The sequence below is a fragment of the Ptychodera flava genome, chromosome 4, assembly GCF_041260155.1.
Source record: "Ptychodera flava strain L36383 chromosome 4, AS_Pfla_20210202, whole genome shotgun sequence".
Lineage (NCBI taxonomy): Eukaryota > Metazoa > Hemichordata > Enteropneusta > Ptychoderidae > Ptychodera > Ptychodera flava.
Genome location: NC_091931.1, coordinates 16119472 through 16147198, shown reverse-complemented (window position 1 = coordinate 16147198; position 27727 = coordinate 16119472). Strand labels below are relative to the sequence as shown.

Below are 27727 nucleotides of genomic sequence, written 5' to 3'. Positions count from 1 at the left end.
TACAAAGTTATATATGATTCGTATCGTATATCAGGACATTCTTTATGGAGATAAAAATTTCCTCAGTAATTTGAGCAGAGCCTGTCCATGATTATGTTTCTGATTCATTTGCATACGTGCTTGTGAAAGAATGCAGCTATCTGCTGACATAACGGGAAAAAAATTGTGTCATCATTCTATTACATGTATGTTATTATTGATTGACATATCTCTTTTCACTATACTTGTAAACAACTCATGCACAGTAGATCAGATTTCCCCATAGTTTGCCTGACACACAATCAGATTGCTATAATAAAAACTGTGAGCCTGAATGTAGTCAATATTGTATCAGACTATCTTTATGGTAATAAAAAATAATTTTGCCGCAGTGACGTTTTAGTAGAGTAAGAGGTATTTTTCCTCGCACAATGAGCTGATATAGCCAACAGAAATCACTTACTGGGTATATGTATGCATTTACTCACTGAGATGTGAAAACTGGGCACTGGTACGTCAGTTCAAACTGGTGTAGTTGAGCTCTTTTGAATAGTTTCAGGGGTCCCAAATTTTTTTGTTTTTTCCTTAGTTTTTTGTGCTTTAGTTGGTAAGCAGGATATCAATTTCCCATAATATGTGTATTGGTTGCCATGGTTTCATGATGGTGAAATGACAGTACTCTTGATATTGATATTTCTCTGACCTAATACACAAAAGCTTTGGGAGCATGATGCATACTGTTGTATATAGGGCATTTTTCTCTGCACCGTTCACTTCTCCTTTTTGCTCACACAACAAAGCCTGACAAGTCAACATTGCTTGTGCTCAACATGTTGTATTTAAAAATGTCTATTGTCATTTTTTGAAAAGAAGTGTGTGTATCTGTTATTCATAGAATCCAATCATACTAATGCAGACAATTTATACCTCAGGTCATAAATTCTCCTGATGATGGTAGTCGTCGTCATTGCGTGAACAAAATAAAAAGTCCTTGTCATTAGCATGAATGGTTCTGCTATTATGATCAGCATATACACGTATGCAAATTGCCTTCTTTCGTGACCCTTGTTTGACCTGACATCCTGGATGGGTATCCACGTTTTTTCAATGGTCTAATTTTTCATGCAGAGAAAAGTGTAAATTGTCGTTGTAAGATGATTGATAAGACAGGGGAATTGTTTGTAGAAGTCAAATTTTAGCATTGTCAATTTAATGGGTTCAAACTAGTGGGCTATGGACAAACCATCTCATCATTCGTGAGTGAACAATACTTGCATTGATTTTCACTATCTGTTGAAATTTGAAGAAACTTTGCTTGATTTTATTGTGTATTTCATCCTGTTACCTAAATGTTGGAGAGTGGCAGACAGTATCCGAAGAATATTTATCCTAATTTTACTCACTGGCTTTTCCAGGCTGGCCCTCTTGGGTCGCATTATAGTGATCTAAAATGTCGGCAAAAAGCTGAAGTATTTGTGAAAAAACACCAGTACAAAACATCAGTACAAACGGAAAAAAACAAACAAACAATAAAAACCAAATGAACAAACCTGAGCCAGGCTGTCTATAATTAGCTGAATTTAATGACGCTACCAAAATTAAATATGCTAGTACAATGTTTAGCGTTTGAAGAAGTATCCACAACAAGTTCCTCCTCGTCAGCAGAAACACTGAGCCGTTCACCATTTTACCACCAAACTGTGGTACAACTCTATTGTTTTCTGTGCCAGAGGTGGACCTCTACACCAGGGAAATGGAATGGAAGAGTTCAGTGAGTGGGCATGCGATGTAGATGAGATATCATGTTATATAGAAAGATATGATGATTTGGAACAAGACTAGACAAATCTCTAGGGTGTACGTCATGAATATTGCGTTGTACATGTATAGGCTGTCAGACGAGGAGAAAGACTTGTAAAAAAGGCCTTGGGAATAATGGTGTTACAGGACATAGCGTGTGGTATTGTGTAGTACATGAAAATCATATTAAAATGCCAATCATGCTATTGTGTTATGTTAAAGATTACAATTTATTTCCCGATGAGGTAAAAAATGCATTAAAAAAACACAATTTCAGCAAATATTTGTGAAGGCTTGTCAAAAAACAAAATGTACATGTTTTGTATAAGGGTGAGGCTATGATTAGAGTTGAATATTATCACTGTTTAGATTTTTAGGATAAATTTTTGTTCAAGTGTGTATATTAAATGTTTTTGCACAATCAGTGTTCCATTTGATAATTGTTCATATACTCTGTGATGAAATTTCAAAAAATCATATCACAAGAATATTGTCAGTGACAATAGCAAACAAAGAAGGCATGATAGAACATTGTAAGAAACAATGTGAACAAATGTTTATTCATGAAGTAATTTTATTTTGGAGTGCAAATATAATGTGATATGTGAATGAATAATGACATCTTTATTCAGAAGTCAATGAACAAGGTTTGCCTAATGAGCAGTGTCTGTTTGTGCCTGACATGATAGACTGCCCTCTAGAGTTTCATCCCGGAGAGTGCAAATTTGGAAGGGAAGTAATTAGAAACATGAAATTAACAGGTTTGAACTGCAACATGTTTGCTGTAATAGAACATAGGATCATATCAGGATAAAATTCTTTTGAACTTCACATTGATCTCTGTTGCTACTCCTTGTCTCGATTTTTGATGAATATTACTCTGCTACGTGCCATCTAGCAAAAAATACCTTTCAATTGTTGAATTTCAATATGCACTTATAAATAACTTAAGCCAGTATATGTAAAGTGAAAAATTTTCCTGTGTGAACAAGTGTGTGCTTGTAATATTGGCATAGAGGGCTCACTGTTTTACATCACTCTGATTCAGAAAAGCTGTTTTCAGATTCTTGGAAATAGAAAGTTTTTTTTAATCGTTGCTCCATCACTCCTTAATTTTGTTTCAGGAAAAGAATCAGATGTCTATGAAGGATTTGTTTTGCCTCAGAGTAGAAGGAGCGTTTTTCATCACACCTTGAAGTCGTTTTGGCGAAGTTGCTTGTCTTTAACGAATTTAAGATTTTGATATCTGTATTTTTACATTCTCTTCTTCAGGCATTGGGCAGTTTCAACAGTATTGACGATCTGACTAAGGTACCTGGTATAGGCAGCAGTGTCGTAGACCAAAACAGAACTGTCCTGACCTGTAGTACCAGAACTAACTGCAGCTCTAATAACAGCAACAGCAGCAGGGGTGGCGGCAGCAGCTCAAGCAGCGGCTCCAGCAGGACTAGCAGCAGCTCATCAACCAGCAACAAGGGCAGCAGCAGTTCAACAGTCACTGGTCGGAACTGCAGCACTTCCTCTGCCGGTCACAAGAGCTGCAGCGGTGTGACCGCAGCCAACAAAGGCGCTGGAAATTCAAGTGTAAGCAGCAAGAGCAGCAACTCGGCCGCAGCCCAGAACAGGACGAGTAGCAGCTCGACTACGACGGCAGCTGGCCACAGGGGTAGCAGCAGCTCCTCCGTCGGAGGCAGGAGTTGCAGCACTGCCAGCAGCAGCTCAAGCAGCAGTCGAGTCAGCAGCAGCAGCGGCGGCGGTGGCAGTGGCAGTGGCAGTAGCAGCAACTCAAACATGAACAGAAACAACAACCCATCTTCCGGGTCATGTAAAACTGTACACACCCTGCACAGCTGTGCCAACTGCGGCAACTCAACGCGCAGGTCCACCACGGTCACTGCAACCACCGCTCACATACCCGCGGGATCAGTGAGGAGGCGTTTCCATAGCAATGACGACAATGACGATGAAGACGAGCCCTCACCGACAACTCCCCGGTCTGCGAAAACCGGTGCTGCTGCCTACACATCCAAAAGTGTGGTAAGTCAGAGCTCCAAAGCTATCAGTGTCAAATTCCCTCAGTAAGATCTTGCTTGCTTCATTTAACTTGTAATCTTGACATGAGTTGATACGCACATCAACGGTTGCTTTCTCCAGCAATGGTTTGCCTTCTCACCCCAGGAATCTTATCTCAGCTAAGACACCTCAGGTGACCCTTCTAATCATGTTTGACTGCGAATCCTGTGATATCTCCAGTGTCGTTGAGACTTTCAATTACCTAGAAAAGTCAATGATTCCCCAGTGGGTGTCAATTAATGGGTAACACGGACTTCGCACACCATTGTTTCTTTCCTTATTTGAAAACGAGAAAGGAAAGTGGCAGTAAATGTGATGAAGGCTGCAAAGAGTGAGCCCCGAAAAGAGTTAAAAAATGTCGCATCGGGTCAGCCTGCTCGTCTCAAAGCTATCGCAGAGAATATCCTCATGAAAGTGTGATTGAATTTCACGAGACATTGCGTGGAAAGAGGAAAGCAAACAGCTTGCCACGTCAGCTATGCACAACACTTGTCCCATTCAATGTTAATGATCTAAGAGCAAATTGCATGGTAAGGCTGTACGTTGAAATGGTTTCAGATTTGACTATTAGCCCTTTTCCTGCCAAGTCGGTGAAAATCCGCTTGAAATTCGGTGTAGCTAGAAGCTGAGCAGCCACGGCCGTTATCCTCCTAAGGCGGTGGAAATCGGGCTCCTTTTTGGTACCCCCCTTTCCTGCCTAGTCGACGGAACTACGTGTAGCAAACCCTTGCTCACGCTAGGGGTCGTTCGAGGACAGGTTTTGGGCGAGGAACGGCGTTTGCTCTCGAAATGGGTTCACAGGGAGTCCAAGGACAGTGAAAGGTGCAGAAACCTGTCCGCCAGTCCCCCACACCGAGGGGGCTGGTTTTTTTTTACCGCTTTTTAGCGGACTTGGCAGGATAGCATGGTGACGTTTTCTGGCGGAGTTGGACGTACTTGGCTGCCTGGCACTATACAGATTGCTGCCGAACTTGACCAACTCGGCAATGCTAATCTAGAAGGCTACCTCTTGCAAACGACTTGGCAGATATGCCGATGGTGCGAGACGAAAGTCACTTATTCAGTTGTGCGTGACTGAAAATGAGAACGTATTTTTGACGGGACGGCTCGACTTGTTCCTCCCATGGAACGGATATGAACGACTCGGAAATACCATTACAAACTGGTGTCCGACGTACTAAGCTGGGCTTCAGCTCTGCAAGTTCAAGCCAGGCAACGTCCTTCACTGCCTGGCCGTGCCATTCAATGGACGTAGCTTTGGATTTTTTATTTATTCCACCGTCCGAAGTACTGGCTCTGGTTTGCAGGCAAACGTATCCTCTTGCCGATGCATTGGTAACTACGTACGCTGTTTGCGTACAGAGAATTCAAAAGGGCACATGAGGTCAATATGCTACATGTACGGGGATAACGTCTGCATTTAGCAGGGACTGCTTTTGTTATGCAAACCAGCTAGCAGTACAATATGGCTGCCAGCATGTGGACACGTCGATGGCTAGAACAATGGAAGCATATTGCGTTGCACCCGTGCATCGCAAAAGTGAACTGAAGACTTGGGGTAGTGACTGGTTATCACTGGTTAGCTGCAGCCCAAGCCATGTCGGTACAAACCCGTACCTGACTGAGGACCACTCGATTAAGTCAGTAATGAACGGTAACACTCGTAAGCCAACTCCCAACTGAGCTGGCAAAACTACGTAAAGCTGTGCTTCAATGGCTCAGCCATGTCGTTAATACAACGGCAAAAACGTAGTTTTTGTGCTACACTGCCAAGTCGTTGGAGGTACGTATTCAATTGCCCCTACCCTGGGGAAACAGGACAGGTTTGACGGTGCTTCTGCACCCCTAGCACGACCCTCAGGGCCTCTGACTAACAGACGAGTGAGGTGATGTTTGTGCCTAGCGGACGTGCGTAATACTGAAGGAGTTTATTTCCGAAAAATAAACATGAAACGGCAATAAAATGACGCACTCCCAGGGCAAACAAAGCCGGTGACCTCAATTTTTTTCTGCAGCAACCCTTGAGCTCCTTCCCCTGTCTACGGGCATGTAGAAATTATCGAAGTCTAACACGTATAAGTACGGCTAAAACTACCCTGAAAATGGGCGATTTCTGCCAAAATGGCTGGCAGGATAACATGCAGGAGAGCCAATCTTTTGCAGGCACATATTATGGGGCGGTTTTCTACTGACTTGGGAGAATAACGGACAAGGGCGCTCGGCAGGAAAAGGGTTACAGATTTGACTAAGCACATTCCAAGTGCATACGGATGAGAATGGTACATGCATTTGAGTTTCCCTTACAGGGTATCACGCAATCAAGGAAAAGTACTTTTGGATTTTGTTCAGTGCTGTTTTCATTGTACAATTGCCACATTGTATATATGATAACTTCAAGTGAAAAGAGACGAACAGCAGGCCGCTTACTCATGTTAATTGTTGTAAAATGCAGTTTGATTAGGCGGCCTTGTTTAAAGCCACAATAGCTGTGAATGTGTAATAAACCGATCTCAGAATTTTCCCAGTTTTCCAAGGGTTAACTTTGAATAAGACCCATTAAAGACTGAAAAAGTGTATAAGGTCAAAAAGCATTAATTGTGGTGTTCAGATAACATGGTTTTAAAAATAGGATAGGTAGGTCAGCAGGGATTTTTTTTTTCCAAAATATTGGGGTTCAGGGTGGTCAAACACTGGCCACAACATTTCCAGAAAATTGTATCATACATATAAAAGGAAAAAAAAACATAAAAGACATCCTCGTTCAAGCAAAAATTAAATGCTAAGTAATGAACGTGTGATTTTGTGGGATTTTTCTTTCTTAATTTTTTACTTCCGTGTTTACATAGCTGTCAAAAGTTTAGGGTCGACAGGTAAAAAATAGGGAGGTTGGGTTATCGGAACAGCACAATTATTTTTGTTCGGCCTAACGCTGTCATAAGTGTCGAAAGTGGCATGTAAATTCAAACATTATAACATCATCTAAGGTTTCCTGCCATTTGCAAAAACTAATCATATGACAGAAAAAATAAACATTACAACACCTAAATGTTGGCCATCGTGTGTTGTACATTCAAGTAAATGGCATGATATTGGTTCTGGTATGATCATGATGTGTATGTGCAGGAAATACTGCATTTTTGTACTTTTCCATGGGGGCGCCATTTTATGAGTGAGGCACCCTTTTATTATTCAGCCTGTTAATAGGCATGGTCCAAATCAGCGAGTTGTGATACTTCAATACACATCCATCAATTAGCACATTTACATGAACCAACTTCAGTTTGAAAATAAAATCATGAAAATAATGCATAAAATTCGCAGGTATTGGGGCTTTAAGCATATCTTCTGGTTACAGAGAAGGCAGTAATAGATGCTGACATGACTGCATTCCTGTCATGAACTGGTTGTTGTGCTGCTCACATACATGTAGATGGATTTACACTGATCAGTTTTCCGCTGCACTGCGAGTTTATATGTGTCTGATCAGAAAATTAACCTTGCCTCGTCATCATGCGCCTTTCTCCATCGAAGGTGATTGTGATTTCACGCTTCCGTCCGGGCACCATAGCAATGTGTTTGCCGTTTCCTAAGTGATGCTAATCTCACCCAGATGGTGTGAGAAATTGTAGTTTAATTGGAGTCCTGTGACTGCTTGAAAACCCAGATGAGGTAGGGGAAAGATAGCTGTCAACAAGGAGAGTGGGGAAAAGAAATAACTTGCAGAATTGCTCTTAATGCTTCTTATGTCTGATTTGGACTTATTTGATTGTATTTCGGCTATAAATTCATCTCAGACGTGTGTGTTTATAACATCAAATGGACACCACTATTTGCTCTTGTATGTCGCTGTATGTGTAGTATTGTATAGCCATGGCTTTTTATGAGGTCAAGATTATCTCTGTTTTTGGCACATTTCATCACAAGGAGGCCTGTAGTGTGAATGAGTTGTCATGAATACAAAAGCTGCTGTCTTGCAGTCAACGTTTGTAGATCAAGAGACATGACTGTGTTATGAAAGAGAAATACTACTAACAGACAAAGTCCATAAATCTGAGGTATGATCAAAATAATTATAAATTGTCATGACCAGATATCCTATAATTGTGTTAAAGTTGAACATCACATCTATAGACATCATTTGCAGTGACGTCAGTTGAGTGATTAATTGTCTGTCCTCCATCAAAATTTGAAATCCCCATTGGTACATTGCATTAACGTCTTCATAGTCATGTCAATTACTGGGACTGTTACTATCAGCGTGTACCAGGTTATCTATTCATAGAGCCTTTAGTCTGACTGTAATCTTGCTGTTGAAAAGACATCTGAAAAGGGGTTTACAGAAGCTGTTATTCGGGAGATGAGGGCAACTGGCTACAGTGTGGATAAACTTTTATCTTGACCTCATTTGACCTCAGATAATGTTGAATATCGATGGATAATGGTGTCATTGTGTACACGATGTAGCCGGTATTTATGTTGACCTAATTTTGGTGTCCGTGGTCTATTTCTGTGATTGGGGACCTTGAAAGTCAAATACTCAGTTTTTGGAGACTGAATCAAGGAAGAAGTGGAAATTAGCTTAACCCTTTTTCTGTCAGACATTATCCCTTTTCCAGCTGCCAAATCAGTAAAAAGCAGTATTGAGCCAAAACCATATCACTGTGGTCCAAAGGCACCCCATTTTGAGCAATAATAACGTCCTAATTTTTCGCCACACATACACGTCGAATATGCGTACAAAAAGTCAAATCCACCTCCCGTGTAATGTTGAAAATGTCGCCGAATTTCCTCGCTGCACAGCTAAATATTGATGAAAGAGTTGCAGATTCTGTTTCCCTTATATGTTGCCCTTTCCATTATGATATTTTGGCAAGAATTTCGCAAAAAAAATTCAAAAAATTCCTCACTGATATTAATCGTATGCAAAAATAGGTGAAAACACAGCTAACAGCACAAATTATCGTTAAGTCGTCATTTCATAAAAATAAGAGGGAAAACTCAAAAAAATAAAACAATAGAGGTTTAGTTATCCCTCATGAGATGTGTAATCTCAAATATTGTAAAAAGTAATAGCGAAATGAAAAAGTTAAACCAATGGTTGTTTTCAGACGTATTTTTCGTTTTACGATGTGACGAATAAGCTCGAGTTCCCATAAAAAACAATAGCGTCTAATGTACCAAACAGATTGCACACTTCTCTCGGGTTCAAATTCCTCAAATCTGAACCAATGACGGTGAAAATTTGTAGTGATCCTTTGATTGACACACAAAATTCCTGTGGTTTTAGATTTTTGAATTTATTGACGAAACTTATTTTGTTTGCATTGTATTTATTCTGATTACTGAAATATGCTCCTGCCCTCTTCGCCCTGCAGTAAGATGAGTTACAAAATATCAGCCTCGGCACAACCACTTATTTTGTACAGTGTCCAATATCATTGTAGGGAAATGAATTCTAGGCCTGACTGAAATTCAGCTTTCATATTATAATGGGACTTTGTACAAATACAGGCTGTGTTTACAAGCGGAACATTGTGTATATAAATCTATATTTTGGAGTAGAACAACAAATGGTATTTACAAACTAGGCTGTGTACATTCATGGGAAGTCCTTCAAAACAAAACTGTGTCACTGGAAAGTCACTGAAATTTGGTAATCCATGAACAATTTTCAAAAAGTGACAAGATGATCAGTCATGATAATTGAAAAAATAATGTGTAAGATGATATATAAAAATGATGTATTGTAAAAATAATATCTGGAAAATGGTATTTTTGACCTCAGAAGTCGGTGAATTTTAAAGGACTGTGAGTGATGGACCCTGACAAACAGAATGAAAACGATGGAAGTTACATCAAAAGCTGAAGCTGGTAGATGTTACTATCGTGCGTATGCTCCTGTAATAATGTTCAATGATGACATTAAACCACTTGGTAGACGCAACCATGCAGCAGAGGGGTGTCCACCCAGGTATTCACTCAATTTCAGAATGATCATACAATGAACCAAACTGAACAACTGTTTCTAGTTTAGAAACTATACTTGGATCATCCCTGTCACAATTTAGCGTTTCTTGTTACATGCAGTTTCTTTCACCACACAGGATTAATTGCAACCCACTTAATAATGCAATGAGCGAAAGTAAACAGTAAGATTAACTCACCCGGGATACTGTGTAGGAAGAAATTAGTTTTTCGAAAATTTGCCGTAATAATTCCGCTTTTATGACAGAACTCTGATAAGAAGGGAAAATTCAATTATATGGATGTACGTCAGTGAAAGAAAGGGGAAAAAAAAGACAAGGGGCAAGAGCAGGGTGGATCACTTCATAATGCCGTCTTCAATATTGTCATAGATATCAATATTTGCTGTTAAGTTGTATCGTTTACTGTAGAGATTCTTGGAGTGCAAATCGTGATATAGACATCAATGAAAAAATATAGACTTACTTCCTTAGGTATACATATATGCATACATACCTAGATACATACATACTACATACATGTAGAAACAAACATATATACATGCATTATCCATACACATATGTACATATAGCATATCATATACACACACACGCACACACATACATGTACGTATGCACTCTCTATCAAATTATGGAGATCAGTTCCTGAATTGATTGTAAATGCAATTGACAAAGTGCTGCTTATTTTTTTTACCAGCTGGTGATAAAAATATCATGTTACACAAATTAGCATTGTAACTATATAAATGTTTGAAATGCAAGAAAGTTCTACATGAATCTGGTATAAAGTAAAGATATTAAGTCATTTGAAACAGGCCATTCACTTAGACAAATTGCATGGTCTGCAAAGTGGCAGCCGTCAAACAAGGTAGATTTTGTGAACTAGAAAGTGGATAGACCATAATCAACTCACCAAGCGATAATTGTAATGCCCGTGCACACACACACACACACACACACACACACACACCACACAACACATGTGCTAAAGGCAAAAACTTTGGAGCTTTATCAAATAGTTGATCGTGGCTATGTAGCCTTTTCATTGATAGGTATCAGGGTGAAATATTCCTCAAAAAACATGATTTACACCTGTTTTGCTACTTGAAGTTTCTGGTGGTACAGTCCTTGACGTCAGGTGCCCAGTGTAATCTGATATCCCTTGATCCTTCCCATTTCATTTTGATAACATGACATGGCCCATCCGGAATCCCCAATAGAAGGAAAAATGAATTATGGTCTTGGGTGTTTTCATTCCACCAAGAAGGAAAGGGGATGCCGGGGTTGTACAGGGAGGGCTATTGACGGGAAAGAACCTGTGTCATTGATTCATCTTTCAAGTAGCTTGTGGAGAGATCCCCTTCATCCCGATGCGGGCCTCTCCACTGTGTACTTTTGCTCCGCATAATTGGTTTAGGATAGTTCCAAGGCGTTCACCGTTAAAAGTAGCGAAGCCATACACTGCGCTGTTCCCAGAGAGCAGCTGATTAGGGAGACAGCCGAGTGAGGGCTTCTGATTGGCTGCCAGTTCTCTGGTGTGGCCATTGAAATAATGAGTTGATTCCATTGTGTGGTGGATTTCAAGATGGGATGTTATGTCGGCTACACTTGTAAGGAGTCTGCCTACCAGGTAAATGCTCTAGACGTTCATATATCGGGTCACAATTTCAGTGATGAGAAATGATCATCGGTATACTGTTTATTATCGTTTTTAATAGTTTCCTGCCTCATAAATTGTCTGCATCATGTGCTGGCAAAGAAAGTATAAAGTACTTTCCATCAGTATATATGGTATAGGTATTTTATATTCATGGATGAATTTGGATCTGGTGTAAATTTGTACTCTGTTCAGTCAATGAAGATTGCTGAGTACAGTTGCATGTATTGATTGAAGTTACTTGCTCAGTTTTCATTGTGTGGAATGTCGGTACACTTTTTATAGGCAACATTCTGTCAATTAAGGCGTGCAAAATTTACGAAAGATGCATTTTTTTCTGGGAAGTTTTATCATGACAAAAAAAATAGGTATAACATCACAAAAGCGGTGTGTTCATACAGTGGTCCAAGAGATTTATACATGTGCAGTATTGTCTTTTATTTTAGTGTGTGACCAAGACACCAATCAGGGGCAATAGCCTGAATGTCTGTATCTTTTGGTAAGGTACATGTACATGTATTTGTGATAAGGCCCGGGGATAACACACATGTCCAGAAGCACAGGCTCTAGGGTTCTATAATCAAACTTGTCTGTGTGTATACCAGGAAGTCATTCAGTTGAGACCAAGGTAAGAGCATTGTGGAATGGCTAGACTTGCCAGATGGTACTTTCAGATTGAGTTTTCTGTGTCCTGTTTCCAAGTTTCTAGTCCCATGCGATGCTCTTCTATTATAACTGGTGTAGATGCCATTCGTGTAGTTTCTCGTCCACTCTGCTCTGGAACTAATTAAGACGACAACCAATGGACCTTATTAAACTTCGTCTTGTTGAATTGTATGTAAATATTTGAGCTCTCAGCTTCACCCTCAAGACATCCCAGTGTTTTTTTTGTCCCCGTCTTTGGAGATTATTTGCACTCACTATTGATTGGGATCAAGGCTCCACAGATTTGTGTGCGTGTTTCTATCCATACTGGAAATCAATACTGTTATTGGACTTTTTGCCATGGGAATTAAATTCTTTTTCAATCTATGTAATTTTCATAACTGAATGTATCAGGTTTTGCAATGAACAGAGGAAAGTATTCTTTAGTTGCTACGGTATTTCTGCCAATCTTAGACTTTGTGACATACACATAGAATTTTGAATATAGTGCTCTTATCCCTACTTGTCTTTACTGAAGTCCAACCTCAAAACCTTTGCACTGTTTGGTTAAACCATATCATAATATTGAAAGGGGTAAAACTTTGAAGTTTACTGGTAAATTTTTTTTTCAATTTTGTAAACTTATGTCAGACTTCAATACATATATATGGTACCCTATTGTCTGAATGATACAGTATAAGATTCACAAGCATCAGAGCAATGTCGTGAAAATGCCAGAAAAAGGTTCAACAGAGATAGAATGTGAATTGTCAAATTCTTGGAGAGACTATAGAGACAGGTATCATGCATTGGAATCAAAAGCCCAATGCAACTCTTTGAGTGAAATGGAAGGAAGTCTTCCGTGGGGATGTGGGCATGCATATCAATGATTGGCAGCCGTAAATCCAAGCACTCAGTATTATGCCAGAATGCACTGTGGAGACATATTTTTTAGACTTTCAGAAGTTTACAATTTCATAACTGTCTACAGCTTTTTTGTTCTGAAACCTTCAGAGGAAATTACATTTTTAACATCGTTTTTGTGTAGAAAATCCAACATAAAAATGTTGTCTGTAGAGTTAAAGTGAGAATAGTGGCCATTCTGAATTTTAATGCTGATAAATGTATATATATATATATATATATATATATATATATATATATATATATATATATATATATATATATATATATATATATATATATATATATATATATATATATATATAAAATACACTTCTATGAAAATTCACATGCAACCTGTTCAGATGCACATGCAAATTATTGCCCCATGTCAAAGGTTATTTGGGTCATAGTTCAAGGTATTATCCTTTCTTGAGCCAAGAATGAGCAAAAATTGAAGACATATGTTTTATTTTTTAGCTGCACATTACCATCGTGTGTGTGTTTACATCACTTTATTAAGAGAAGTATTTCATCCACACTGCTGAGATTTCTTTTCTTGTAGCTGCTACTGCTTGAACTCTACATTTTAAGATGTGTCTTTCATTATTTTTGTTGTGTGTGTAAAACACAGTTTCTTGTTCTGCTACCCCAAAGATTATGTCAAAATAATAATAATAATAATAATAATAAAGTACATTTGTAGTGTGCCTAATCTCTGAACAGAGCTCTAGGCGCAATAGTGACAATACAATAAAACAGAGGAAATGTTCAACATTTCAACACAGTCTGCTTGCTAATAATGTGCAATATCATTGCTGACAACTGAATATTAGTCCAGGCAAGTTCATGCACCAAGAGCAACTTTGTGTATTGCACACAGTGTCTTTGTTTGTAAGGCAAATATTTTGTTTTTCAATAACTTTAGAAAGAAGAGGAAGGAAAAATACATTTGTAATATTGAACAAAAGTTATGAAAAAATCATTGAAAGTTAGAGCCTTCATTAGATGAAATTCCTCTGCCATGCTGACAAATTTATATTCAGTTTGTAGGCAATATGAGAATTCAGCAGTTATCAATTATTTCTATGCGGTTTGTGAAATACATTGAAGCCTCTTATTTTTGCTGTTATGGGCTCATAAAACTTCTTCTGGGGAAAAATAAGTGCAGGTATATGCTGGCATTTTACTTCATAATAATTGATCTTTTGATATGCCAGGGGATACTATAAATCATACGTTTTAAGTGTCATAAATTATTCATAGCCATAATTTCATGTTATTGTCCATAGGATTAAAGAAAAACACAAGCTGACAATACCATAATCAGAAAAGGAAGTAATTTAGCTGACATAAAAATAATAGGATATATATGTATGTATATATTTTGAAATAACAGGTGCCATGATGGCAATGTTAACATAGAAATATCACTTCTCTGTGTCTTCTATACCTGTGTGCTTCCAATCATGGATGAAGACTCGTTGGTTTAGAAATTAGAAATTTTTGGTGAACAAAAATTAGATTCCCAAACAAGGATGGATGATGTTGTGTACATTATGTGATATTTAAGCAATAAAGCACACCCAGCGACGGTATACCACAAGATTTTGACTAGTTCATGATATGTATGCACAAGTGATAACGAGTGCATGTATGAAGTGAACTGGTCAAAACTGAGTGGTATACCATCTCTGGGTGTGGTTTATTGCTATTATATCATAACATTAAATGAAATGCTGAACAATGTGAAATGTCAAAAATAGAGTTTTTCTCTAGTTGAGAGCTTGGGCACGTTCCAACCTGATATATCAGACAATAAGATCTCTGTATTTAGGCCATCAATATACATGTACTGGTATGATATGATTCGTAATATTGATCCATGATAAACGATGCATGGAAATGGCTCGTTTCCCTCAGCTTATGCCATATAATGTGGAAAGCAATGGTACACTAGAGAAGAAAAGTATATGTTCTCCAATGTCGATATTTGCGATGTTTTCGTCTGGTGATCCTCGGTTCAAAGCAATACTCACTCTATCTTGACAGAGTTTGATAGGAGAAATAATGTTTTTCCAATTACAGCAATTGGTTTTTGACAAACAAGCAACTTTACAAGCGTACAAGATATTTGTCATTCGTGTTTGGTACAATAAAAATGTTACGAGATTCTTAAAATACTACATTATTAGGTTTCATCGCAGCTGAATAACTTTTGGAATGTTGTCATGGTGAAGACAAATCAAAATTGAACTTTTACGTCAGCAATTTGGCATGATGTGGAGTTGAATTCCGTTCGGAGTTGAAGTCTTTTTTGATAAATTGTTTTAAATGACTGGCCCAATCATATTGATAAAAACATAAGCGCCCAGTGCTTAACCTTTACGGTGAACTTTGACCCCATGTTTATTAGTACTTTTAAAATGATTTAAGAGAGTCTTAGCCTACCACTTACAAGTCATCGTTGATGACACAGTCCCCACTTGTTAATGGGTGCTTTGATTACAGGTCCTCAGAGAGGATAGAGTCCTCTTCATTAGGTCTGTGATAAAAATACTTTTGAATAAATTCGCTTGATACATGTCTGAATTGTAGTTCAGGACATGAAAAAATCGTAATAAAATGGCCACATGGTGGCCATAATGGATCAAATCACAAAACAAATCAATGTGCATATGTATGATATACGGTAGGTCAATGTCCTTGTACCAACTTTGATTAAATTGGTTGAAATATGCCCGAGTTATGGCTTTGTACATGAAAAAATCATAACAAAATGGCCGCACAGCAGCCATATTGGATCGTATCACAAAACAAATTAACATGCATATGTATGACATTGGTCAATCTCCTTGTACCAACTTTGAATAAATTTGCTTGATACATGTCTGAGTTATGGTTCTGGACATGAAAAAATGTAATAAATGGCCACACGGCGGCCATATTGGATCGTATCACAAAACAAGTCAATGTGCATGTGTATGACATAGGTTGATGTCCTTGTACCAACTTTGAATAAAATTGGTTGAGATATGCCTGAGTTATGGCTCTGTACATGAAAAAATCGTAACAAAATGGCCGCACGGCGGCATATTGGATCGTATCCAAAAAAAATGATGTGCATAGCTATGACATTGGTCAATGTCCTTGTACCAACTTTGAATAAATCTGTAGAAACATGCCTGAGTTATGGCTCTGGACATGAAAATCGTAATAAAATGGCCGCCTGGCGGCCATATTGGATCGTATCACAAAACAAATTGATGTGCATATGTATGACATAGGTCAATGTCCTTGTACCAAGTTTGAATATAATCGGTTGAGATATGCCTGAGTTATGGCTCTGTACATGAAAAAATCGTAACAAAATGGCCGCACGGCGGCCATATTGGATCGTATCACAAAAAGAATTGACGTGCATATCTATGACATTGGTCAATGTCCTTGTACCAACTTTGAATAAAATCATTTGAAACATGCCTGAATTATGGCTCTGTACATGAAAAAAATCGTAATAAAATGGCCGCCTGGCAGCCATATTGGATCGTATCACAAAACAAATCGACGTGCATCTGTATGACATATGAAGTAATCCTTGTACCAAGTTTGAATGAAATCGCTTCGGGCATCTCTGAGATATCTGCGTGAACGGACGGACGGACGGACGGACGCACGCACGCACGGACACGACCAAACCTATAAGTCCCCCCGGACGGTGTCCGTGGGGACTAAAAAGCACGGAATACTTGGAGCTCAGAAATAGAATTTTCCCCCAAAAAGGAGTGTATATAGGGAAGTGCTGATTGTGTTGGAGCTGTGGGATGGTTGTTGCCAAGTTACAACATGGAACAATGTAACCTTTTTAGTCCCCCGGACACCGTCCGGGGGGACTTATAGGTTTGGTCGTGTCCGTGCGTGCGTCTGTGCGTGCGTCCGTCCGTGCGTCCGTGCGTTCACGCAGATATCTCAGAGATGCCTGGAGCGATTTCATTCAAACTTGTACAAGGATTACTTCATATGTCATACAGATGCACGTCAATTTGTTTTGTAATACGATCCAATATGGCTGCAAGGCGGCCATTTTATTACAATTTTTTCATGTACAGAGCCATGACTCAGGCATGTTTCAACCGATTTTATTCAAAACTGGTACAAGAACATTGACCAATGTCATAGATATGCATGTCAATTTGTTTTGTGATACGATCCAATATGGCTGCCGTGCAGCCATTTTGTTACGATTTTTTTCATGTACAGAGCCAAAACTCAGGCATATCTCAACCGATTTTATTCAAACTTGGTACAAAGACATTGACCTATGTCATACATATGCACGTCAATTTGTTTTGTGATACAATCCAATATGGCCGCCAGGCGGCCATTTTATTACGATTTTTTCATGTACAGAGCTATTACTCAGGTATCTTTCAACCGATTTTATTCAAAGTTGGTACAAGGACATTGACCAATGTCATAGCTATGCACATCAATTTGTTTTATGATGCAATCCAATATGGCCGCCGTGCGGCCGTTTTCTTATGATTTTTTCATGTACAGAGCCATAACTCAGGCATATCTCAACCGATTTCATTCAAAGTTGGTACAAGGACATTGACCTATGTCATACACATGCACATTGATTTGTTTTGTGATACGATCCAATATGGCTGCCATGTGGCCATTTTGTTACGTTTTTTCATGTCCGGAACCATAACTCAGACATGTATCAAGCGAATTTATTCAAAGTTGGTACAAGGAGATTTACCAATGTCATACATATGCAAGGTAATTTGTTTTGTTATACAATCCAATATGGCGGCCGTGTGGCCATTTTATTACGAGTTTTTCATGTCCTGAACCGTAACTCAGACATGTATCAAACGAATTTATTCAAAAGTATTTTTATCACAGACCTAACGAAGAGGACTCTATCCTCTCTTAGGACCTGTAATCAAAGTACCCATTAACAAGTGGGGACTGTGTCATCAACGATGAAACCTTTTTTACTCACATTTGCCTGTATGGTGGTCAATATTGACGGTGAAAAAACAATTAGATCAGACTATAATGTGGTGGTGATAGGAGTATATGTATTACATTTAGATGGCAATCGCAGATGATTGTGTGTGATGTTTTGATACATCATACGATGGAGAGGCAAGGTGCACTGTGCATGTCAAGTGATAAGTAAGGGGAGAGCTTTCACAAAAAACTCAACGAGGCAAATACATCAAACTGTTGTGTCATTTATGAGACACCAGACCTCAACTCACATCCCATATTCTCATATGCGTCAAAAAAAGTTTTTTTACAGATAGCCGTGATGAGAAGTTATCTCTTCTGTACGTGAGCAATCTAGTATGTATTGTTACTGTAACCCCACATATAAATGATGGTCACCAACAAACATTGGATATTCTCTGTGGCATACACGACTTGTACATTTTCATACATCATACAACGAATGATTTTTGAAAGTACCAAAGTTTGAATTAGCAGTGCAGTGTCCTGATAATTGTTGCCAGTTTGATTAGTCATTATTGTAAAAGTTACCGGTCAGAATATCTGTCCCCTAGGCGCATTCTACTGTTAACAGTTCTTGAACATTGCCTGACCATTCACAGTTTGTACCTGGATAAGTTTGAAATTGTTTTCTACCCATACGCACATTTTAGAAAATTTCAATAGAGATAAGGGTGGTGTCTGCATGTCAGGCGAATGATACCAGTAGTGGATTAGTTTTGAAATTTTTAGTGAAGAAAATGTACATGTACGAGGTGGGTTGCAAAAATACATATTGACTGGTTTTTTTTCGCGGTAATAGCATATATTGTTACACACCTCTTCCAAAAATCTGTGTTGTGATTCTTTAATCTTAGACCACATGGTTTGCGTCTTTTCGGGCAGTGATTCATGCACATGCAAAGAGCCATTTACTTTTGAACTGTTTCCAAAACTGTTTACTGGGTAACAGTTTGGACAACTGTTCACCAGGTATGAAGTTTGAAAGTGCAATCTGTGCATACACACATGCCATAATAGGTCAAAGGATATGGCACTCTATGTCCGCAATCCAGATGAATGATAGCAGAGGAACTTCTCATTTTCCAGTGAGAAGAGTGGATGAGGTGTGTTGCAAAACACATGTTGACTGGCAATATTTGGATCACAGCATACATTTGTTTTCCTCAGGCCTGGGAGTTGCCAAACCAATCTGCTTGGCCCACAGCCTTGTGAAACCAACTGTTTTGGCATGAGTCTTCATCCCTTGGGCTAAAAGACGTGTGCTGTTACCCCATCGTCCAGTCAAAATGTGTGTACTTGTCTCCCTGAGGGCCTGTCAGTCACCTCAAAAAATATGTTTCCCCGGCCCTTGCCTGTATTTTGGCCCTTGCAGGCCCGCTAGGGAAAGAACGTATGGTAGTACTCATGGCCAGTCAATATGTGTACAATAGCGCCAAGGTCCTAAGTTGCTGGGTATTTCAGCCACTCTTCCATGAGTTAAACCCCTTTATAATACACAGTATACTTTTACATCCTAACTGTATTGATTTGTATTCACAGACACCAACATTGGGAATTTTGGGATGAAAGGTTAGATTGTACACAAAAGTGTATATGGTATCTTGTTCACATTGGCAACTTGTTCACATTGGCAACCCAACTGAAATTTGGGCCGACGCAAAATAATTGTCTTTTGGGATTAAATTTGGTCCGTGTCCACACCTACCGGTACCAGAATTAGGGCCGACGTAACTTTACCTTCCTTTGTGACCTCTGACCTGTCAAAGTTCAAAATGGCGCATTTGAATATGGCACGCTGTTTCTACTGTTCATGATTTTCCTGTGTTTTTACGCACAAGAAGGGCAAATATGACTACCACTCACCCTTTTAATCATCGGAGAGATCTTCACCATTTATTGGATGAGCATATGGTATATATAAGACCGCAGTGGAGAAATAACCAGTGCGCGGCATTTTTGACATGCCTCTTTAGTCTATTACGTGCACTGTGGAATCGAATGACATGGTCTCGTTTGCGGAACAAAGGTTGGTGGGAAGTTCAGCGTACGCGGGATGATATTAAAATGTAAAGACTGGATTGAAAACTTTCGATAGGTGTAAACTTTAGTTTCAAACGTCGTTTGTTTTGTGCGAATAGGGTGACTAGTTCAACTTCGATCCATAGCGGAGGCCTGGTCAACTGGGACCAGGCCGACGTAACGTGTCCACACTGGCGATTTGCGTCGGACCAAATTTTGCGTGGGCCCTGAGTCGGCCCTGAACCCCCCTTCTAAGCGGGACCAAACTGAGTCGGCCCAGGGCCGACTCAGCGTGTCCACATTGGTTTTTTTTTACGTCGGCCCCGGCCCTGGTCGGGACCTGGGCCGACGCAAAGTCGTCAATCAATGTTATGAAGTTTTTCCAGCCATTAGGTCTTCCAAGAAATGCCGCCACCCCATGGGTCATTTGAATGCACTGTTGTCACCTACCATATGCTAATAGCCAAATGAATGTGTGATTTTGTACAGAAATCGTGAAAATGTATGACTGCCAAAGGCAGCATATGTGAGACTTAGCAATTCATGCAAAAGCAATGAATACATCTGGATCAAGATATTAGCCACAACGCTTGGAAAAATAATAATTACTAGTCGCTCAAAAAACAAATTTTAACCTCTTGAGGGGAAAAGCTGCTTTTATCTTATTTCATGGTTGAGGCATCACATACTTAAAACAAATGTTCGTGTCTGATAAAAAAAAAATTTTGTCCAAGTGCAGTCCCAATCCGATGCACACTGCTGGCTGTTGTAAATCAGAGGAACCTACTGAAGTGGACAGCGTGGTCACAAAGGAATCAGATTAAGGTCACTGTCATGCGGAAAGATAACTACTGAATGGCAGCAGAGTATGAACAGTGCCCTTTCAAATGTTGAGAATTTATCTTCTTGTGTTTGGGTCGGTTGCAAGCAAAACACGCTATCAGTTTCATTTGATTTATGCGGAGTAAGGAATGTCATTGGAAACGTGTGTTGTCACGTTTATAATATAGCTGATGTTTTTTACCATACATATACATGAGGAGATGAAATGATTGGTTCGATGAATGGGATTTCATAATTCAAGCCTGGGGATTAAAAAATAAAATGGCTTGTCTGCAATGTGTGCACACATCCAGGCAATTAATGAAAGCCAAATCAATAATATCACTGAGGACTTGGGAGCAACATTGCATTTATCTTGTGCCATTGCCAAGAGCAAAGCACTCAATTAATCAGCGAGTCTGTTACTGTCGCCGAGCTATTTAATCAGAAAGTCATTGAGCGTGAGATATTCTTTTAATTAATCAGTCCGTTGACGTTGTGTGTGTTGTTCTTGCTTTGAAAGACGATGATGTTAACAGTGTCCCTCTTCCCAGCATGCATCAGAAAGGCATGTCTTACTGCTGTACCGGTCAGTGTCGATGCTCTCCCTGGAGATATAGGATCCTAGGAAAAATGTTTGAACAGTATTATAAGGAGAGTGTGCATTTATACACTCATGCCCATGCATGTGTATCAGTTTGTCCTGTCATACATAAGATGCACAGATTTACATTAGCCCAATTTCAACACATGAAAATGTCAGTGTTTTGAGACACTTTCACTTTCTTTTTTACAGTAAAGAGGTCTGTAGTTGCCATCAGAAACGACTGTTATGATAGAATTTGATTGTAGAAGAGTTAAGTAAACCGTTTAATTCTCAGTAGCACATCACAAGGGTTCAGAAGACGTGCTGTACATAGACATATATTGTTCATGAAATTTAGATTACCATTCAAAAGATTCACATTACGTAGGAGGATGAGCTTTGAGGCACAGGTGCTACAACCCTCATCCCTGAGCCCTACCTCCAAAAATATATTTATAATTTGTTTAATTCTCATTCAGAATCGAATTAGAGTTTTAAAAGCTCATGTTTGGATGAGATGTTGCTTGCCCGGATGAGTTGATTTTCTCATCTGGATGACACAGTAGTGTATTTTGTTCAGTTCATCTGGATTCTAGTGGGCTCAGGTGCATTTTGGGTAGTTAGATTTCAAGTCCCATTTGACAATAGGTATTGATGTAGGTAGGTTACCCTGTGACATCATTTTGTGGAGTGACTGTGAGTGTATTCAGAAAAAAATTAGGGCAGTCAGTTTTTAAAGTCGTACAAGAGATGCCTTTTAATTGATGTGGTTTTTTCCAGGCCACAGGATAGGCAGTATTGATTGTTAAAAAAGCAAACAAATGCAAATTTTTGTCATTAGTTTGGGATAGATGGGTGTGTCAAACTTCGATTTATTTCCATGCCCCAGAATTCCAAGAAGAACAATGATTTGCTTCCTTAAATCAATTTTGGAAAAAAAAAATTTTTTTTACAGAAATAGGGAAATTGGGTCAGCACTACAAGGAATTACAAGTTGTGTGTGTCATTTGTTATTATTTGTGCAACTCGGCTTAGTATGCAAATATAAACAATGAAATCCCGTCAGTGTGTACATCTTAAAAGTAAGTCCTTTAACATCATGGGATGGGCTCATGGATCAAAAAAAACCACTTTGACTCCCACACACTTCACACTCCAGACTGGTAATTAAATTTGACGTGTTGATTTACAAAGAGAAATCAGCCAATCGGCAAATTGCATAATAGAATCTAAATGGTGTGTGTCACAATATTGCGTTCAATAACTATTAGTTTAATATCTGCATTTGTTTATTTATAAGCTGGCTTTGTTCCATGTCGCATGGTTGAGTGGTGTGAGTAGGGCATCTGTGATGACACTAAAACGGCTCATTGTCTCTGTCAAGGAATCCATTTTATGCCATTAAAAGTGTGAGGACAATTCAGGGTTGTGTGCTCAAAAAAAGCATCTGGGTAAGGGAGGGAGGGAGGGAGGGAGGGAGGGAGAGAGAGAGAGAGACTGACTATAAGAATTTTGATTGATGACAAAGAAATGCTCGTAATTTTAATGCCCATTTCAACAGATTAGTCTATGACCCGCTTTATCTTGAAATAATTCACACACAAAAAAAACTACTCGTTGAATAGAGCTGTTCTGTACATGTATGTACATCCAATAAAAGTGGATTGAATAGGAGGATTCTAATGGGACCCAAATGTTTTAGTCATGCACATGCATTTGGGAGAGTTGACAACAAAGACTGTTATTGATACACAGCGAAAGATAACCCTTGTGTTGTATTATATTATCTAAGAAATGCCACTCCACTGATCAAATAATTCTGCCTCCAGTCACTGAGTCAGCTGATTGTGTATGCTTATTCTGTTTGTGTAGTTTTATGTTGAAATCAATTTCGGCAGTTGACAAGTTATTTCAAGCCCGATAGACTTAAATGAAAGAAGCAAAATTAATGTGCAGGCATGATTTATTTTGAAATCAGAGCTCGTTATGAAATTGACTTGATTCAGTGACGGGTGCAGTGTAACTAAGAGGAATAGTGTGTGGTGTTCCTAGCTGTCTTTGTCATGGCACCAGTTTTTACCAGACTTAGTGTAGAAATCAGACTTCTCCACCAAGAATTGGGAGGAGGGGGAGGGGGCTTGCTGCAAAGTACCGGTAGCATCTTATTCCATCTGTCATTTTGGCCAATATACAGCAATATTGCTGTTTGCCCATAATTTCTTTCTCTAACAGCATTGTTCGTTTCGGTTTGACTTTTGAGCATTTCAACACCCTTTTACATGGCACAGAAATTTCTACATCTTTGAGTAAATTCCTCTAAAAAAATTATGGAAGGGAATTTTATGTATCATATGAATACAATTTTATGCTTTTCTAAAAGCTGCCTTGAAACCTAGCCACATTGTCATCATGGACCCTCACTATATGTAATCATAATATTGCCATTTAAAATTCAAATTTGGAAATGGGACAGCAAAAAATAACCAGGCAAATTGACCGAATGTGAAAACACAAACCCCCTACTGTATGACACGAAGCTGTCTTGTGAAGTAGTGTCCAGTTCAGTTTGTTTTCCCTTGGAGGCATACAGAGACTGTCAGAGGTGAATCTGTAATCTGTTACTGGTCAAATATTTGATTGTTATCAGGCCATGCCAAGGTCAATTAGAGTCCTGACTTGTGACCTGTGTCCTGAGTACACTCCTCTTTCATCAAGCCACGGCAGGGGTGGTCAAAGTCCTCCAGAAGAACTCAGAAGAACTCGTCCACTGTATCTTTATGTGGGAGTGTAGTCACACTGTGTTCAGCCCTAGCTCATTAGTTCATTGTCTGTAGTGTGTCGTGATGTTGCGTTTTTTTTAGTGCAAAGCAAAGGTCAAATGTGTGGGCATGACAATCGGAGCAGCAGCGGTGGTCGCCTATTGTTCCCTGCAATGTTGCATTATATGCAAAGTGCCTTTGCGTTACGCAGTAACTCATAGAGAGCAACACAGAGCTTGGCCAGAATCAAGCATCATGTCAGATAGGCCTCTGATATTCTGCAGAATCTGTGAACAAGTGTTGGTAAGCATTGAAAAAAGTATAGCTTTATTGTCACAATTTAAACACCCCTCCCATCGTTAATGATTAAGGCAGCTGCCTTAAAATCACATAAATTTTTTTCTCATAAAAAAAAATTGTCTTGTATGCTATTAAATGGATTAAGCGATATGGTCAAATACTTCTGTGTTTATTCAGCGGTCAACCATTTTAGGGATTGTATAGAATTCTTTATTCAGTTTTTGTTTTGTAATTATGTTCTTCAGAGACAATCGATATTTTAATATCCTTGCTATTCTATACGTTTGATTGAAGTCTGAAATGCTTCGACAACATAATGTGTTGTTGTGGTGTGGGAAAGAGTCTGTAATTATACAGAATGTATGTAGATCTATAGGTTAACCTGGGTCGTTGTCTGTCTATCAGTCTGTCTGCCTGTTGGTCATACGTCTTCAGAAAAATACCACTTTTTATTTGAGCTTAAAAAATATAGTATACACTACAGTTGCACTGAACATGTTGAAATAACCACTGTTCAGCTTGTCAACTCATGTAAAGTGTACTGTTATTGTTGACATTTGAACTGTAGTCAGCACTGAAAATCACTTGTCAACAAACACAATGCAACTACATGTACCTGAATATGTACATGTACAGGCTAATTTGATAGGCTGAATACTGTGTATCTCAACATGCTTTTGGAAGAGTAGAACAAGAAACTGTAGTTGACGTTAAAAACAAAAGTAGCGAAAAAAAATCTGTAAAAGTTACAGCTCTGGTCTCTTGAACTTATGAACTTGGCTTGTAAAACATATATTCATGATTTCTGGATGACATTGGCCTGTGCAATATTATATTGTAAGTTAAAAGTTTGCTCAAATTTTTCAAATAGTTCCTCATTGAAGTACATCACCAGTTACCAAGGTCATTGTTTTGCACATGTATGGATGTTGGTTCGGTTCCGAGGTCGATAAAATGCCAAAGTTCCCATAGATTTACCTTCCCTTTCACATGGTTTTGTTTTCTGTCTGGATGGTTTCTCCTCAATGAAGCCACAGACATGATATATGTATCCGTTTGTTGACATTTGAGATGTTGCCGTCAAACTGCATGAAATGATCTTTGAGAAAATTGAGATTGTGCATCTGAAATGTCAAACCTGCGGATGACTGGGTCTCCAAGCTTGCCTGTGCAAAGTGTAAATATGATACCTAGATTCACCGCTCTCACATAAGAACTTTTGCTTGAACACACCTCGCGCTCAGTTGACAGTTTTGGAAACTTAAGTCACTGTAATGCTTAAATGTTAAAAAACTGTAACTTGGATAAGTTTGAAAGAACAGTGCGATCTACACATGTGCTGCATGCACTTGAAAACAATGTTCTTGATTTTTCAGTCTGAAAATTTGATGATGTGTGTGTTACAAAATGTGTATTGACTGGCCGTATTAGGGTAAGAGGTATTTGATTCACCTCGGGTCTATGAAACGTCAAAACATATTGTTTCCCTTGGTCTATGGCTTTGTGAAAGTACTGTTTTGAGGCAACTTTCATGCCTCAGGGAAACAAATATGCTGCTCCCCTCCTGGCCAGTCCATATGTGCATAAATTATCCTATAATATTGTACCCAGCTTGCCCAGCTGCTAAAAGAAGGATTGTTTTAACACACCTCGTCCAAAATTTCTTTAGTGATTCATTAATTTACAGTCACCTCGAAGCCTTTGATGTGATATTTTGATATTGATACATGCAAAAGAACCAATAACTGGTTATACAACTGTAGCTACCAACTGTTGTGTGGAAAAATTTGACAGCACCACTTTATAGGGATGTTTACTACCTATAAAACAATGTACATGACAGTGTCATCTGCAACAGAGGCTAGTGGTAGCGGTGATATTTCTTGATTTCTTACAAAGCACATATTGATTTGTCCAAATTGAGATAGCAGCATATGTTTGCTCCCCTATGGGCAAGTGATTTGCCCCCAAGCATGGCCTTGGCAAGCTGACAGCTTTTGGGGCATCTGTTTTGGGGGCAACTTACACGCCCTCAGGGAAACAAATGTATTGGTCACCCCTCACGGCAAATCAATATGTCTATACTTGTACCATAATGTGTTAATGGTACAAGTAGGCATAAGTCAATTCTGGTGTGAGGGTTTTTGAAGGGGGATAAAGAGATTAATCATGCACATACTATGAGGAGGCATTAAAACTAATAAAAAAGATGGGCCCAGCTATACTGGTAGGAGCAGTGTGCCTGTTATGCCAAAGTGATGCGGAACCAAGAAAGTTTTCTTTGAATAGTGTCGATCGCAAATGACATCATATTTCTTTCATAATAATATGCAAAGAGATATATTTGTGTGCATTTTCCACAAGAACAATGAAATTAAAATGGATACTAAAGGTCATACTAATTCGTAAGGCAGACTACAAGCTGCAACAACAGCCACGCATGCAACAATAAAATTTGTCACAATTTTGTCTGATGTCGCCCACATGCAGCTATATTTAGTAACAAACCTGAAATCGCAATCTGCACTATGGAGAGCATTTTACATGAATATTGCACACACTGGTAAAGGACTGATGTGAATAAATTTCTAGAAATTCGGCAAGTGACTGAAAGGTTTAAGATGCATCACAAGTGAAAAGGCTCATTGGGCTGAGAAACCATCTGGTCTGAGGAATAATGATAAAGATAAAGAATGTATGTACGTAAGGTTTTCAAATTGTATCTGTAATTTGTGGTCTGTGCCCAATTCCCATCCACATCTCATTTAGTGGAGGGATTTGGAGGCCTTACCCAAACATGCACATTATTCCTTTACTAATCTCGGAGCAGTCCTTGGAACACGGAAAGTACTGTGTTTTCATTTCCCCAGGCATGGCATTTATTCTGCCGCTGACAGAGAGCAGTCTTGCAGTCTTTAGAAAGAAAGGCTTGAGAATGTTGAGATTGACTGGAACAAAAAATTACAGATTGCAAACACACCTGCTAAGGTCATATTGAGTTTGGCTGTTACAGTGTAAAACAAGGTGTGGGAATTCTACATTGGATAGAGAGCCGTCACAGTGTTCAATAGAGAAGGCTTTTATTAAAATCTCTTATTTAGCTTGTAAAAGCAGATTTCCTGTTGCTATTTTCTTGTCTTCAGGAGAAAAATTCACGTAAATATTCTGTCTT

The 27727-nt window shown here is 38.9% G+C and overlaps 1 protein-coding gene across 5 annotated transcripts in view; it reads left to right on the top strand.

Annotated features, from left to right (window-relative positions):
- The window catches only part of LOC139131004 (F-box/WD repeat-containing protein 7-like), a 72196-nt gene that overhangs the window by 8304 nt on the left and 36165 nt on the right, over positions 1–27727 (top strand). For all 5 annotated transcript variants that reach the window (XR_011552031.1, XM_070696901.1, XM_070696899.1 and 2 more), the window contains exon 3: positions 3052–3816. Coding sequence is in view for 4 of the 5 variants with exons in the window: in XM_070696901.1 (XP_070553002.1) it covers positions 3052–3816 (765 nt within the window). In the remaining variant the exon portion in view is untranslated. The remainder of the gene's footprint in view (positions 1–3051; positions 3817–27727) is intronic.